The following is a 14,841-nucleotide window of genomic DNA, read 5'->3' on the forward strand; positions in this document are numbered from 1 at the left end:
ATGTTACAGTACAGCATCCAAAAATATGTTAAAAATCCAATGCGCACCTTACCTTTCAAGATGATGACGCTGGAATTCAAGGATTCAAGGATTCAAGGAGTTTTATTTGTCATTTCCACACATGTTAAACATGGGATGGAACAAAATGAGTTTCCCTTGTCCCAGATCAGCCCAATGCCAAGTATAAAACAGTAGAACTAACTACCTAAGTATAAAAAATAAACAAGATAAAATATGCAAATTTAAGCAAAGTAGATCAAATAAATATAGGAGTCAAACACAATAAGATCTGATATGACTCTTACTCACAAACAGAAAGTCGTTAAAGCTATTAAGTTGTCGTAAAGTGCTCGGTGAGTTATTTATGGCATCTACAAAAACTCCATAACCAGAAGGCCTATTGTTCACGACACGACACGGCTTGTTTCAGCTTACTCACGGGGGGGAAAACCACTGTCTTATCAGCAGCAACAACAGCCTGAGGGTTGGAGTAGACAGTTTCTGGGTCAAGAAGAGTCCAGGCTGCTGTAAAATCAAAGAGGAATATCAGAAAGTCTCTCAAGCAAGAAATAAAGAAAATCATCAAATAAGTTTAAAAGAATTCAGTCAAGGTACCGTGGCCAACTTCTCCTGTTAAACTGCTTAAAGACAATATTAGTGTGTAAAGCATCGATAAAGAAACTGTCCAGCTTCATACCATGAACAATTATTAACCTCTAAGTATACACTTCAATATTATTTATCTTATTTATCCAGATCGTGTCATGTGTTATGTCATCTTAACTACTTCCTGTTGGGGAATTTTTGTGGTTGTAGCTGTCGGCTTAGTGATCAATGCCGTTCATCTCCTGTCATCCATATATGGAAGACTTCTTGAGTCACTGACTCGAGCAGGTAGTTGCTCAACACACCCACTCCTCAATGCATCCACTACTATATAACAGCAGACTCCGGTGCAGAGACACAAGTCACATTCAAGGAGGAACCATGAAGTCTGGTGGTCTGTGCATCATCCTGAGCTTAGCTGCCTCGGTGTACTGCTTGCCGGTATCACAAATCACTGTGCAAGATGAGAATTTTGCGGAGGTATGTATGTTTCTTTTGCCTTGTCGTGCATGTGCTCTCACTATTTTGAATTCATAATGTGTTCAGCGCTACTAGGTATTGAAAGTCTTTTTTTTGCAGAACTACCTGAAGAATTTCTTCAACCTGACAGAGGAGAACGGACCAAACACCAGACGTGGGGTCAACCCGATCACCAGGAAGCTGAGTGAGATGCAGCGATTCTTTGGACTCCATATCACCGGAAGGCTGAATGATGAGACCTTGGAGATGATGAAGAAACCCCGTTGTGGCGTTCCAGACAACGACATCGGCAGTTATTCCACGTTTGGAAGAAACCTCAAGTGGCAAAAAAACAGCCTCACCTACAGGTGAATGATCTAAAGAGACAAATTGATAGAAAAACTGTCGTAACTCCGTCTAACAATCCTGTTTCTGTGCTACAGGATAGAGAACTACACTCCCGACATGTCTGTGTCAGAGGTAGATGACTCCATAAACAGAGCTCTGCAGGTTTGGGCCAAAGTCACCCCTCTGAGATTCACCAGAATCAACAGCGGCACTGCTGATATCATGATCTCCTTTGGAAGCCGAGGTGAGTACAGAAGAATTATCTACTAAATACAAGTGGCGGAAGAAGTAGTCAGATCCTTTACCTCAAGTATTATCAGAAAAATGTACTTAAAGTATCGAAAGTAAAAGTACTCATTGTAAAGAGAGTTCAGGAGTTCAAGTACCTAACTTGGTATAGAATTAATCTTGTTAATTTTAACAAATGTGAATGTTTGTAGAGAATAATGGACCATTCATAAAGTTGCAGTCCAATTACATAATGTGTGTCACTCAACATAACATAGAAACAACAACCATTCCGGTGGCAACATGCCAGAGCTTGCAGCCAAAGCATAGACCACAATGAATGTACGCATCCACCAAATGTTTGTGTTTCAAAAGAGGAATGGCATTATGATGGATAACCCAGTTCTGTTTTTTATTGTAATTTCAAATGCTGACATGAACATGTTCTTACCAACAGCACACGGTGATTATTACCCCTTCGATGGCCCTGGTAGCACTCTTGCCCATGCCTTCGCCCCATCCTCTGGCATTGGAGGAGATGCTCATTTTGATGAAGATGAGGACTTCACTTTCCGCTCAAATAACGGTAAGTTTATGCTCTGCAAAGTGTCTCTTATTGAGTAGCTACTCAACAGTAGCTGAAACTGAGCTGTAATCTGTGTTTTCTGCTGTAGGCTACGTCCTCTTCCTGGTGGCTGCCCATGAGTTTGGTCACTCCCTGGGCTTGTCTCACTCTGATGATCCTGGTGCTCTCATGTACCCTATGTACTCATACAGAAACCCTGACACCTTTGTTCTGCCCCGGGATGATGTCAACGGCATCCAGTCTCTCTATGGTTCGTACCGACTGGCTGGATTATCAATGACTTTTTGCACAAACAAAACTTTCTGCAAAATATTTGATATTGTTGCACTCGTTTGTCGCAATGAGATGCTGATTTTATTTGATCTCCAGGTTCAAACCCTGACAAGGATCCAGTCCAGCCCGGACCTGAGCCCCCCACTACTCCCGATGCCTGTGATTCAACCATGGTCTTGGACGCTGTCACCACCCTGCGAGGAGAAATGCTCTTCTTCAAGGACAGGTATTGTAACTAATATTTGAATGTTTGAGTCCATTAAGAGAGATCTCTTGACTCACAAGAGTGGACTTCTGAACTAACTTTTGTTCTTGTGTGTTCTCAGCTTCTTCTGGCGTAGCTACCCTCAGAGCAACACACCCCAGCAAAGTCTCATCAAAAGCTTCTGGCCCAATGCTCCCAACAACATCGACGCTGCTTATGAAAGCCGACAGTCAGACAGGGTATTTCTCTTTAAAAGTAAGCGTTCTTCTTATCTTCTTGGAGCACCAATTTGACACCATTTCAAGGTTCTACTAAACTCTGTTATTTTCCTTCCTGCAGATCGCAAAGTGTGGGCCTTCAGTGGATATACTCCTGTACATGGATATCCTAAGAGACTCACCAGTTTTGGTCTCAGAAGAAACGTAAAGAAAATCGATGCAGCCCTTTATGACGTGGCATCTCGCAAAACTTTGTTCTTTGTCGGCAATGAATACTACAGGTATGTCCAGAGTGTATATTCATTTCTTTTTTGTGAGATGGATTTTCTTTACCCTTATTGAATGTATAATTACTGTCTCTGTTTCTTCAGTTATGATGAGGCCAGAAGGACAATGGACCGGGGATACCCCAAGCGAGTGGACGAGACCTTCTCCGGCCTGACTGGCAAGGTGTCCGCAGCCTTCCAGTACAGAAGTGAGTAACATTTAAATCTGATCTGTCTCCGCTGGTTGATTGTTGTAGGCAGAGTTTGTTACCGTTCGACAGAGCTGTTTCTATATGCTAAACTAATCACAGAAACTAACTGTCAGCCTCTGTTTCTGCAGGTTTCACGTACATCTACAGTGGACAGCATATGTTTGAGTACGACCTGAAGAGCAAGATGCTGTACCGCGTGCTGAGGAACAGCTACTTCTTGCGCTGCACTAACTTCTAGTTGTATTCTGCATAATTCTTAAAGTCTTACAGCTGTTTATGTAGCCAAACAGTATTTAAAAAAAATATATTATTTTTATACTTAGTCTGTATGTACATACATATTGATGCCTGGATATGAGATCAGATATTTAATAAAATGTTTATTGATATATAATTGGACAATAAAAGAAGAATTAACAAATCAATACAATTTACACAACTTTAATACAACGTACAACTGTTGTATCAACAGGGTCTTCCATAATGTATGCATGTAAAACTATATTTTAATGTTTTCCATTTTGAAGAGTGTACTGTTTTTATCATTGTTGTTTGGTTTTTGCTTATAATAAAGTGTTAATACCAGTCATTCAGAGATTTGTCCTTTATCAGTGAAGAGTACGTTTAGTGAATGAATACAGTCACATCCTATATAACAGCCTTATCTATTATACATGTGCCTCCTGTTGACAAAGTACATAGGAATCCTGCAAATGGTTACATATAAACTGTTAAAATACTTTTATTACATAGTTACATGTTTAATGCATGCATCACCTATGTCCGTTTCCACCTCGTTCATGCTGTAAAGAACATATGTACACAAAGTGGTGAGTTAATAATTAGACATACAGAGGATAACAGCTTGTTGAAACTATTGATATGCTATTCCTTGACTATGATCTGTCTTTATGTGGGAGGTTTTGAGTGAACCCTGCAAATGTTGATGTCATAGTTACTGAAGAGGAAGATAAATGGGAATACACACACACACAAACACACACCGGGGTGAAGCAACAACACTGCGTTGACACACAGGCAATCATGATTTACAACTAGTATAAGCTTCACTTGCTGTTGTAGCTCCCTCTCTTGTTTCCTTTGCTTACTGCATCCTTTGCATTAGGAAAGGTTACCAATGTCTCAAATAACATGTTAACTCTTGTCTTAATTAAAACAAACTGCACAGTTTGTTCACTATTTGTGATTTGCATCATGTTCATGCAGGCCCACGTCATTCCAGCTGTTGGCCTCGATTCCCTTTCTCATTACTACACATATTATGCCTGTTCAGACATTTGCAGGAATGTTTTATTGCCCCATCAGGTCTCACATCCAAAACATTAAAATTGACTTTTTCAGGAAATAACACGGCTAGTGCATCACAACTCTACATCCGAGCAGAACCTGGGAGGAAGAATCAAATAGCTGGAGATATCCCTGCACCTCTGCAGTAGGAAAGGGGAATCATGGATGGTGCACTGGCTGTGATGATGGTTGTAATTGTGGCACATTGTGGAACTGTGCCCACGAGTTCACCCAGCCAAGAAGATCTCTCTAAAGCCCAGGTAAACACAAGGTGTTCTCTGTGTGCGAATATCAGATTTTCTCTGCGATTGTGCAAGATTTCTACTCATTCAAACGATACAATAGAGATCCACACTTTTAAATTTTGTAGCATGAAAAGGAAACGTGTATCTTCTGTTGACAGGAATATTAATTTCAAAGCTTTACGACAAACTTTCGGCTCAGCTCTGCGATTAAATTAATGTGAGTTTGTTTGTAAAAAAAAAGTTAGAAACAGAAATGTTTTTCCAAAATTAGAGATGACAGATTTCAGCACAGCGCTTTCTCAGTAAATATGGTGTGTTTGATAATAGTCTAATACAGTGTGTACCAACAATGCAAACAGTTAGAATAATGTTATGAAAGAGACAGTTAACTTGACTAAAGTTGCAGTTCGATTTGATTTGATTTGAGCAGCCGCTCTTTGATTTTAACGCTGAGCACAGCACAAATACTTTTCCACACAACAGCAGAAAACAGTAAACCAACCTGGTTATCTCGCTGAGGCGTCTTTTGCTCCTGACTGTTCTGTAATCTCCTGCAATATTTAAAACTGACCCGCCCAAATTTAACTGTTGTCTTGTTTTGTGGAAGAATTTTTAATGAAGGTCATCATTAGAGCAAACCCTGGTGATAATAATAGCCACCCCGTGTTTAACACTTTTGATTTGTAGGAAATGTTGGTTCAGCATTATCACTATCTTAATACAAGAGTACATACATGCAGAGACATGCAGAGTCTGCCAACAATGAAACAACTACAATCACCAAATGTAAATACGCCAAATGGTTAGTACAGAAAAAATAAAGTAGATTCAGCATGCTTAAATGTGAATAGCTAAATGTCAAATCAGTCAAATTAAACAAATTTGAAGTTGTACCAGTATCTGATAAATGTTTATTCCTGTTCTTCTTCGTGCAGGCCTATCTGTCTCAGTTTTTCTCTGATGTGGGCGTCAGCGCTCCCAACACTGTCAGGCGAAGCGCTCTCGATTCGTTTGACGACACTCTCAGAAAAATGCAGGAGTATTTTGGCCTGGAGGTAACAGGGCAACTGGACTCCAACACCATGGAGGTGATGGCCCGACCTCGCTGCGGATTCACAGATGTGACCAGATATAGCCATTTTGACGGTGAACCAAAGTGGGAGAAGCCCGTGGTCACATACAGGTATTACACAAGATCTGAACAAATAGCAACAAGTCTCTGCAAGCAGTTCACTCAAACATAAAGCACAATAAAGTTCCTGTTGACCGTATTCACTCTCACACTGCTATAGGATAACGAACTACACGCCAGACTTGTTTCGAAGGGAGGTGGATGCCACCATAGCCAAAGCTCTGAAAGTCTACAGTGACGTCATTCCTCTGGATTTCAAGCAGATCTACAGAGGCACCGCTGACATCATGATCATGTTCAAGGCTCGAGGTAACGCAGTGGCTTCGGTCCCTTTGAGAAAATGTTTGAACTGGTGCTAACTTGACTCTTCTCCTCCTGAAAACCAGATCATGGAGATTTTGCTCCATTCGATGGGAAAGGTGGGATCTTGGCACATGCGTTCTCACCTGGGGAAGGCAGAGGAGGCGACGCCCATTTTGATGAAGATGAAAAGTGGACACTAAGCTCGGAAGGTGCTGACACTCAGGAAACACTATTATTGAGGTGATGTAATATTACAACTTACTACGTAACCACAGTAACTTCATCATTGTGGTTTCAGGATACAACCTGTTCTTGGTGGCAGCACATGAGTTTGGCCATGCACTGGGATTAGCCCATTCTAACGTGGAGACAGCCCTGATGTATCCCAGCTACATGTATGTGGACACAGATGGGTACATGCTACCAGAAGATGACAGGCGGGGAGTACAGGCTATTTACGGTGAGAGCTCAACTGAATTTTTGCATGAAGCTCTCTGACTTGGACTGAAAGATCTTTACCGGTGCCGTGTCTTTGTCTTTTGCTTCTCAAAGGAGTCAGAGGCGGATCAGCTGAGCCGACGACTAAACCTGAACCGACGACTGAACCTGAGCCGACGACTGAACTTGAGCCGACGACTGAACCTGAGCCGACGACTGAACCTGAACCGACGACTGAACCTGAACCGACGACTGAACCTGAGCCGACGACTGAACCTGAGCTGACGACTAAACCTGAGCCAGATCCACTGCCTACCATCAGGCCTGCACCAAAACCACAACCAACACCTGAACTAACACCTGAACCAACACCTGAACCAACACCCGAACCAACACCCGAACCAACACCCGAACCAACACCTAAACCAACACCCGAACCAACACCCGAACCAACACCCGAACCAACACCCGAACCAACACCCGAACCAACACCTGAACCCACAGCAGAACCCACAGCAGAACCCACAGCAGAACCCACAGGAGAACCTATTCCAGACAGGTGCAGCAGGCACCTGATTTTTGATGCTGCAACCTCCATTAAAGGCAATATTTACTTCTTCAAAGACAAGTGAGACAGAGCTGTTTATTTTTTAAAGTTATATACACACAATAATATTTTTGTGGACACTGTCGGCTAATGATGGAATCTTGTGTGAATTTGTCAGATATTTCTGGAAGAAGAGCAGGTCCTGGGACGGCGTCAGCATGAGAAGAATTGAATCTGTCTGGCCTGGAGTCGAAAGAGTTGATGCTGCTTATGAATATAAAAAATCCGCCTTTTTCTTTGAAGGTACATTTAGTTCATGATCCATAAAAAGAAATTTTCTGCCAAAACAAAAGCTTCAGTTACATTTTTGGGAACTGTCAAATATATTTTCACATCACAGGGAATCAGTACTGGGAGGTCAGAAGAACCATTGTCATGTCTGGTTATCCCAAACCTCTCAGCGACTTCGGCTTCCCTTCATCTGTCACCAAGGTGGATGCTGCTGTCCATGTGTCATTCAAAGGGAGAACCCTCTTCTTTGTGAGGAACAAATACTGGAGGTGAGGTTTGTCACTAGCCTTGATCCAAACGCAGACAGATACCATGCATTGATGAACATCTCGTATCACTCATACAGCTACAATGAAAGGAGGGGCAGAATGGATGGTGGGTACCCCAGATTCATTTACAAGGATCTCCCCGGTGTTGGCTTTAGAGTGGATGCTGCTTTCCAGAACAGAGGTAGGTGTTATTCAAAGGTTAGTCCCTCTGCTGGAGCATTATAAGTGCTTCTTTAAGGTAATAGCATCCCCTTTTTTTCAGCTTACCTGTACTTCACCTACGGATCCAGACAGGTCGAGTACCACTACCGACGAAGAAGAGTCATCCGCACTCTGTTGAACAATGGATGGATGGATTGTGACTAAAGAAACAACAAATCCACATATATATGCAATAATAGCTGGTAATGGTCTACTTCACTTACTAATCCTGAGCAGCTTGTAGAGGCTTTTCTGCAGAAATCGGTATGGAAATAAAAATGCACAAATGAAATAGAAGAACAATCCTGTAGGCAGCAAACAACTGTCAATGATTCCATTGAGTGTGATTTAATAAAGCTTGTTAAAATAAAATCAAGAATGAATTTAAAAGCTTTTTTTTTTATCATGTGTGAGTTTGTGAATTAGGATGCACTAGAAAACATGTGGCAGCTCCGGTGTGAGGCCGTTTATATCTCTATTTATTGTTGCAAAAGGAAAACTACCCTTAGAGGTAGTTGTAAACAGTGCACACAGTTGAGCAATCTGTGGGTGCAACCAGCAGCAGTTACAGACCTCCATACCTCTGCAATTAAAGTCTAATCCAAGTGAACAACATGATAAAACATAAGATTTTTATTGAACCCTTAATAGGGAAATTCTTTTTTAACTCAAATATTACATACATAGATCCAAAATATAACCTAACACACACACAGGGTATATAAAAATGCAAACATGGAGTGATGGGCAGGTATGTAACAGCACCCTGGGGGCAGTTAGGGGCAGCTCAGAAATGTTTAGGAGATGAACTGGCACCTCTCACACTGGACTTGCAGACACAAAGTTCCTACAGCCTGAGCAACTGCTGCTGACATTAATTCATGAATGCTTATTCAATTTAAAACTAATTTTCATGTGTTGATGCTGAAGGTTGCAGCACATCCACATGAACAGTCATTTAACTGATTTTTTTACACTGATTTTCACTTTTCATTAAAAAAGAACAAACAAACAAATAAAGAATTCAGTCATACTAGTTCACGTTGTACAATAGTAACATAGCACCAGCATAGTTACATGATATTATAATAAGGATCAAAAGGGAAAAAGCATGAAAACAGAAAAGCAGAAATAAAACTTAGATGTGACAGACTTTGTAATCGCACATATAAATAAAGTTCTAGTTATAACTGTTGAAAATATCTGCATGAATATTCATTATGGACATTTTTTATTAAGAGACTAACCAAAGCTTAATAATGGTGATGAATCTTGAAATTTACATTTATGGATGTGAAATTTCCCTAATATAAAATATAAAGGTTCAAAATAAGTAATAATGTTTTTTTTTGTTTGTTTTTTTTTTTACCTCAGTGCTGATTTTATGTTTTGTTTTACACAATATATCCCAGATAGCAAAAATCTTTTGGCTTCGCTTTGGCCCAAATCTGGCTTGCATTGTGGCAAGGTTATAATAGGCCCAAATTAGGAAAGCCAAAATTCACCCAAAACAAATTGTGGACTTCCAAAATATAGCCATAAATGTCCCAGAAGAGCCCCAAATCAGCTGTTCGCCTCCTTATCTATTATGGATGACCCTAATCATACCGCAGTTAAGCCAAAAGGCCAAAAATGCCAAATGTATGCCATAATACAGCCAAAATATTTGCTATCTGGGATAGTTCTTGGAAGAAACTACAACTACCATAATGCCCAGTGGCCGGTGGTGACGTCAGAGGGGAAACACACCTCTCACTGTGATTGGCTGATGCATTTAACTCTCTGCGGCTGCGCGGCGTGGCTGAAGGTTGAAGGACGTGAGTCGGAGACACTGTCTGTCCAAAAACAACAAACATGTCAACCAGTGGACTCCTCAGCGTGCAGGGACACATCTGCAGGCGGCTGGTAAGTCACACTGACGTCATGCTGCACAGGTAACAGGTGACAGGTGTGCTCGTGCTAAAGACAAGCTGCGAGGCTGTGTGTCTGTCTGTCTGTGTCTGTGTCTGTGTCTGTGTCTGTGTGTGTCTGTGTCTGTGTCTGTGTCTGTGTGTGTGTGTGTGTGTGTGTGTGTGTGTGTCTGCAGAGCTGACAGGTGGATCAGCTGTTTCTGCTAAAAACAAAAACAACAGAGCTGCAGCGTTAGAGCTGATTTACCTGAGACTGGTCATGTTAACCCGAGTTTACCCGAGTTAACCCGTGACAGGTGGCACGGGTTAACTCGTGTTAACACCAAACTTGGCTCAAATCTCATATTTAGCTCGTGTTTCATCACTTGCTGCAGGTTAATGTCACCTGTCTGTGTCTGCCCTCATGTTTCTCCACCTTCTCTCTTTAAAACAGTTAATAATACTGCAATAACAATAATTTTGATTGAAAAAAAAGAAGAGATACTTTTATTAATCCTTTTTTTAACATGCATTTTAACCCCTAAATACAACCACACACTTTCAAAGGCCTCATAGACATGCACATGTGGAGAGAGATGCTGAACCAGCCACCGTCCTCCCTATGCACTGAGCTGTTTGTTATAAAAATTAGGATTATACTGAAGTGCAGATGTTTAAATTCATATCCTGTCTTTTGCATGTCTCGTGCACTTCCCTTAGTTGGCCTCTGATTTACTGAGGCTGGCAGGGAGAGATAATTATAAATCAAGGAGTATCATTTGGATATAAAACCTAATGCTCATTACTGAGCAGAAAACCAAAAAAAGAATGTTATAATGTCTATTTTTAAAAAATGTATAAGAACCAACAGTTAGAGCTCCTCGAGGAGCCTTTTCTCTGTAACTTTGTGTCTTGCACTGTTAAACGCTCCTTCTTGTACAAGAATAATAAATCCAACTTAAACTTTGATACTCTGAATCCAGTCCTTCTTATTCAAGAGTTTTTCTTGAAAAATTCTGCCGCAGACTTGATTTAAAAGTTGGGATTAGAAATAGAAACTCTAACTCTATAACATCTTTTTGTATGTTGCTACTAGATGCTTGTATTTCCCTTCGGGATCAATAAAGTATCTTCATCTTGTCATTGCAGGCTCACAAGTACCTCTCAAGAACCTACTCGTCTCGCCCTTCGCTCAATGTAAGTAAACTACAGGAGCTGACTGTTGTCAAAACGGTTTGGACCAGTTTTTAATCAATGCACGGTTTCAGGAAGTCGTCATTGTCAGCGCAGTCCGCACTCCGATGGGCTCCTTCAAAGGCAGCCTGGCGGCAGTACCGGCCACCAGACTCGGCTCCATTGCCATTAAGGGAGCCATAGACAAAGCAGGTATGTACTTGATGTAATGGCCTGAGTTTTCCCCCATTCCCATTGTATGTCATGAGCTGATTTAATGATTTTTGTGTTTAGGGATCGCCCCTGAAGAGGTTAAGGAAGTCTACATGGGCAATGTGCTTCAGGCAGGAGAAGGACAGGCCCCCACAAGACAAGCTTTGCTCGGAGCAGGTATAACCACATCGGTATATTTTCACCAGCACTCCAAAATATTTCAAATATTGGCATTGCAGCCAAAACACGAGCTGACTCGACAAATCAGAAGCGACGTCCCCTGGCTGAGAGCAGCTGAAAGCCGCACATTATACATAAACATGAAGACCAAAAGTATGCAGCTGCAGGTTGATACAGTGTTTTGCTATAGCAGCTTTTTAGAGTTATATCATTATTGGTATACAAAGTTACAGAAAGGTTAGAAACTAATGTTCAAAACATGCAGCTGTGATTGACCATTCTGATTTGTATCACACACAAACATACAGACTTTTATTTTATTTATTTTTACTAATGCAAATGTCTCTGATTGGATCTTCAGGCTTGACCCTCGGCACTCCGGCAACAACCATAAACAAAGTCTGTGCATCCGGGATGAAGTCCATCATGATGGCAGCACAGAGTCTCATGTGCGGACACCAGGTAGTTTTAGCATTAAGTGACCGTGCATACATGAAAACACAAATCTGATCCATGGAAAAAGCAAGTTTTGACAGCTTAAATGATTAAAGATGATCCTCAGACATGACTGATAATCCCCAAAACCTGTAAAATACAATAAGCTACAGAAAAAGTGACCTTTCATACACATGCGTCACATAGTTATTGAAAAGAAGCCAAGACAAACAGACTGTAGTTGTCACTGCAGATAAATCTACAGCAGCCTGTGCGTGATTTTTCTAGGATGTGATGGTGGCAGGAGGCATGGAGAGCATGTCCAACGTACCTTATGTGATGACCAGAGAGACGCCATCCTACGGAGGCGTGAAGATGGAAGACCTCATTGTCAAGGACGGACTCACTGACGTGTACAACAAGTTTCACATGGTAACCATCAACTGAGCTTCTTAAATAAGACATTATATTTATTTAATAATTGAAGTGAGTTACCGTTTTTTACCGTCTTTAACAGGGCAACTGTGCAGAGAACACAGCCAAGAACAGCCAGATCACCAGAGAGGAGCAGGACGCCTACGCCATCGGCTCGTACAGCCGCAGCAAAGCGGCATACGAGTCCGGCATTCTGGCCAAGGAGATCGTACCAGTGAGCATTCCCCAGAGAGGTACAGGCGTGCTGCTCGAGCACCAGTGAACCTTCATCATTTACGTTACGCAGCACAACATATCGTTTTTGACGTTGGCGTGCTTTTGCAGGCAAACCTGACGTGGTCGTGTCTGAGGACGAGGAGTGGAGGCGGGTCGACTTCAGCAAAGTTCCCAAACTGAAGGCGGTGTTCCAGAGAGAGAACGGTAATGATGCGGCTACTTTTTACTTCCATTCATTTAAAACATGAAGCCACTTTTTGTCTGAGAGTCAAATGCTCAAAGAACCTTTTTGTGTTTTAACGTGTGCTGTTTTGCCTTTTAGGCACGGTGACAGCAGCCAATGCCAGCACACTGAACGACGGAGCAGCTGCTCTCGTGTTGATGACAGCCGACGCTGCAAAGAGACTCAACGTCACTCCACTGGCCCGGATTGTCTGTAAGCTTTCCACACACACATACACAAATAAAATTGGACATACATTTAGTAGTTTAAAACATAAAAACATATTCCTGCACTCTTGTATAAAGTCATGAACGGTATTATTTTTATTTTTTGTTTTTGTTTTGATTAGATTTTTTTTGTGAAATTATTTGCACACTTGATGTTTGTCTGTCTTCTTATCTCTTTCTGTAGCTTTTGCCGATGCTGCCGTTGCACCCATTGATTTCCCCATCGCTCCTGCATTTGCTGTACCAAAGGTGAGTATGAGTTCTTTGGAGGACGGGGGTGACATTGGAAATATCGGGTATCTGAAACTTCTTGATCCAAATACTGAAGACCTTGATCCAAAACCACAGTTTAGAAACGTAAATTATTAATTTCTTTTGGGTGAAAGTTCAACAACTAAAACTGATGTGATGCAACCATAAATTCTGGAGATGTTGGAAGGTCTGGCAGAGTACAGATGCCAGCTGCAGAGAGTCCACAAAGTCTAATGTTGGCTTATCATCGAGTTACACACAGAATGAATGTTAGGTAGCTGATCTGCCATTTCATTCACTCATCCCAGGAAGGAGGGAGTCTACGTAGAAGGAGAATAAAGTTCTGTATCCCGACTCACACTCTTTAAGGATGCAGTTGTGTTCACACATTTCCCCTTCCACCATGTGTGTCTGTCAGGTTCTGGATGCAGCGGGGCTGAAGAAGGACGACATCGCCATGTGGGAGATCAACGAGGCCTTCAGCGTGGTCGCGCTGGCCAACATGAAGATGTTGGACATCGACCCAGCAAAAGTCAACGTTAACGGGGGAGCCGTGTCACTGGGACACCCCATCGGGTAAGCAGTTTAGTTTGCATGTATGTTTTCATTAAGCCTATGCGTCGCCACAGCAGCGAACCTTTTACTTGCCAACACTTCTTTTTGCCTCTGAGCATTTATTTATTTATACCGCTGAGGTTAAAAGACGTGTGAAGCTGTAGTTTCATTTATAGACTGAAGTGGGAAGCCAGAGAAAGTGGAGGTCATTTCTGACATTCAGTTAATGTCTGCTGTTGATGAAGTGGCCCTGATCATACAGTACATAGCTCACGGTCATACACAAACACGGTAAGTGGCCCTCTTAAGAGCTGCCTCTCTCGTCTCCTCCACTACCACGTACTGCATTAGCAGCTGTTTGGCATGAAAATCAACGTCTGGCTCGCAGAGGACAGGAGTGCAAAACATTTACAACATGATGGTCTGAATTCTGGATTATACTTTGTTGCTCTTCTCTTTACAGGATGTCTGGGGCGAGAATCGTGGGTCACATGGTGCACAACCTGAAGCCAGGCCAGTACGGGCTGGCAGGCATCTGCAACGGAGGTGGTGGAGCTTCATCTATTGTGATCCAGAAGCTGTAGAAAACCTGACGAGGAAGCTTCTCTCTGTCTGTGTGTTGACTACCGAACCTCCGTGAACTAGCTTTTTACTGAAGAATGCACCTGTTACAGCTTTGTTGCCAGCGGCCTTACTCAAACAGCAAAGTAGGACTCCACTGTCATGATGTCATGACTCCAGTGTTTCACACTCCTTTTGTGCATAAGTGATTTAATATTTAACTCTAAAGTGAGATGGTTAAATAAATAGTTTTTACGAAACCGCTGCTGGTTGTTGAATATTTCTGACTCTGGGGTTGATGCTCTCTAAAGATTTGACCTACAATAAATCAAGTTTCACAACAAACA

The 14,841-nt window shown here is 41.9% G+C and overlaps 3 protein-coding genes across 3 annotated transcripts; all 3 read left to right on the plus strand.

The window, feature by feature from the left end:
* The first annotated feature begins 971 nt into the window (after nucleotides 1-971).
* Nucleotides 972-3,981, plus strand: LOC109137323 (collagenase 3). The gene is made up of 10 exons (XM_019255035.2): nucleotides 972-1,086; nucleotides 1,186-1,433; nucleotides 1,509-1,657; nucleotides 2,099-2,227; nucleotides 2,316-2,477; nucleotides 2,597-2,726; nucleotides 2,827-2,960; nucleotides 3,045-3,204; nucleotides 3,295-3,398; nucleotides 3,530-3,981. Exons 1-10 carry the CDS (start codon nucleotides 988-990, stop codon nucleotides 3,637-3,639), a joined length of 1,425 nt encoding a protein of 474 aa, XP_019110580.2. The 5' UTR covers nucleotides 972-987; the 3' UTR covers nucleotides 3,640-3,981.
* A 780-nt stretch (nucleotides 3,982-4,761) lies between these two features.
* Nucleotides 4,762-8,505, plus strand: mmp30 (matrix metallopeptidase 30). Its single transcript, XM_019255030.2, has 10 exons — nucleotides 4,762-4,969; nucleotides 5,890-6,137; nucleotides 6,247-6,395; nucleotides 6,473-6,598; nucleotides 6,688-6,849; nucleotides 6,942-7,455; nucleotides 7,553-7,677; nucleotides 7,775-7,934; nucleotides 8,012-8,115; nucleotides 8,197-8,505. Exons 1-10 carry the CDS (start codon nucleotides 4,871-4,873, stop codon nucleotides 8,298-8,300), a joined length of 1,791 nt encoding a protein of 596 aa, XP_019110575.2. The 5' UTR covers nucleotides 4,762-4,870; the 3' UTR covers nucleotides 8,301-8,505.
* A 1,380-nt stretch (nucleotides 8,506-9,885) lies between these two features.
* Nucleotides 9,886-14,839, plus strand: acat1 (acetyl-CoA acetyltransferase 1). Its single transcript, XM_019255022.2, has 12 exons — nucleotides 9,886-10,040; nucleotides 11,174-11,221; nucleotides 11,293-11,410; nucleotides 11,492-11,587; nucleotides 11,952-12,052; nucleotides 12,314-12,457; nucleotides 12,543-12,693; nucleotides 12,785-12,880; nucleotides 12,999-13,112; nucleotides 13,311-13,375; nucleotides 13,797-13,954; nucleotides 14,397-14,839. Exons 1-12 carry the CDS (start codon nucleotides 9,990-9,992, stop codon nucleotides 14,515-14,517), a joined length of 1,263 nt encoding a protein of 420 aa, XP_019110567.1. The 5' UTR covers nucleotides 9,886-9,989; the 3' UTR covers nucleotides 14,518-14,839.
* The last annotated feature ends 2 nt before the right edge of the window (nucleotides 14,840-14,841 follow it).

This window comes from Larimichthys crocea, chromosome XXII (assembly GCF_000972845.2).
Source record: "Larimichthys crocea isolate SSNF chromosome XXII, L_crocea_2.0, whole genome shotgun sequence".
NCBI classification, from domain to species: Eukaryota; Metazoa; Chordata; class Actinopteri; family Sciaenidae; genus Larimichthys; species Larimichthys crocea.

What these genes read in the sequence shown, in the direction of transcription:
- LOC109137323 (XM_019255035.2), top strand. Translation starts at nt 988, where the DNA reads ATGAAGTCTGGTGGTCTGTGCATCATCCTGAGCTTAGCTGCCTCGGTG. An exon ending in GATCTCCTTTGGAAGCCGAG is followed by an intron (nt 1,658 to 2,098) that starts GTGAGTACAGAA and finishes TCTTACCAACAG; the next exon opens with CACACGGTGATTATTACCCC. An exon ending in CGGCATCCAGTCTCTCTATG is followed by an intron (nt 2,478 to 2,596) that starts GTTCGTACCGAC and finishes TTTGATCTCCAG; the next exon opens with GTTCAAACCCTGACAAGGAT.
- mmp30 (XM_019255030.2), top strand. Translation starts at nt 4,871, where the DNA reads ATGGATGGTGCACTGGCTGTGATGATGGTTGTAATTGTGGCACATTGT. An exon ending in ATCCGCCTTTTTCTTTGAAG is followed by an intron (nt 7,678 to 7,774) that starts GTACATTTAGTT and finishes TTCACATCACAG; the next exon opens with GGAATCAGTACTGGGAGGTC. An exon ending in TGCTGCTTTCCAGAACAGAG is followed by an intron (nt 8,116 to 8,196) that starts GTAGGTGTTATT and finishes CCTTTTTTTCAG; the next exon opens with CTTACCTGTACTTCACCTAC.
- acat1 (XM_019255022.2), top strand. Translation starts at nt 9,990, where the DNA reads ATGTCAACCAGTGGACTCCTCAGCGTGCAGGGACACATCTGCAGGCGG. An exon ending in GACACATCTGCAGGCGGCTG is followed by an intron (nt 10,041 to 11,173) that starts GTAAGTCACACT and finishes TTGTCATTGCAG; the next exon opens with GCTCACAAGTACCTCTCAAG. An exon ending in CGTCTCGCCCTTCGCTCAAT is followed by an intron (nt 11,222 to 11,292) that starts GTAAGTAAACTA and finishes GCACGGTTTCAG; the next exon opens with GAAGTCGTCATTGTCAGCGC.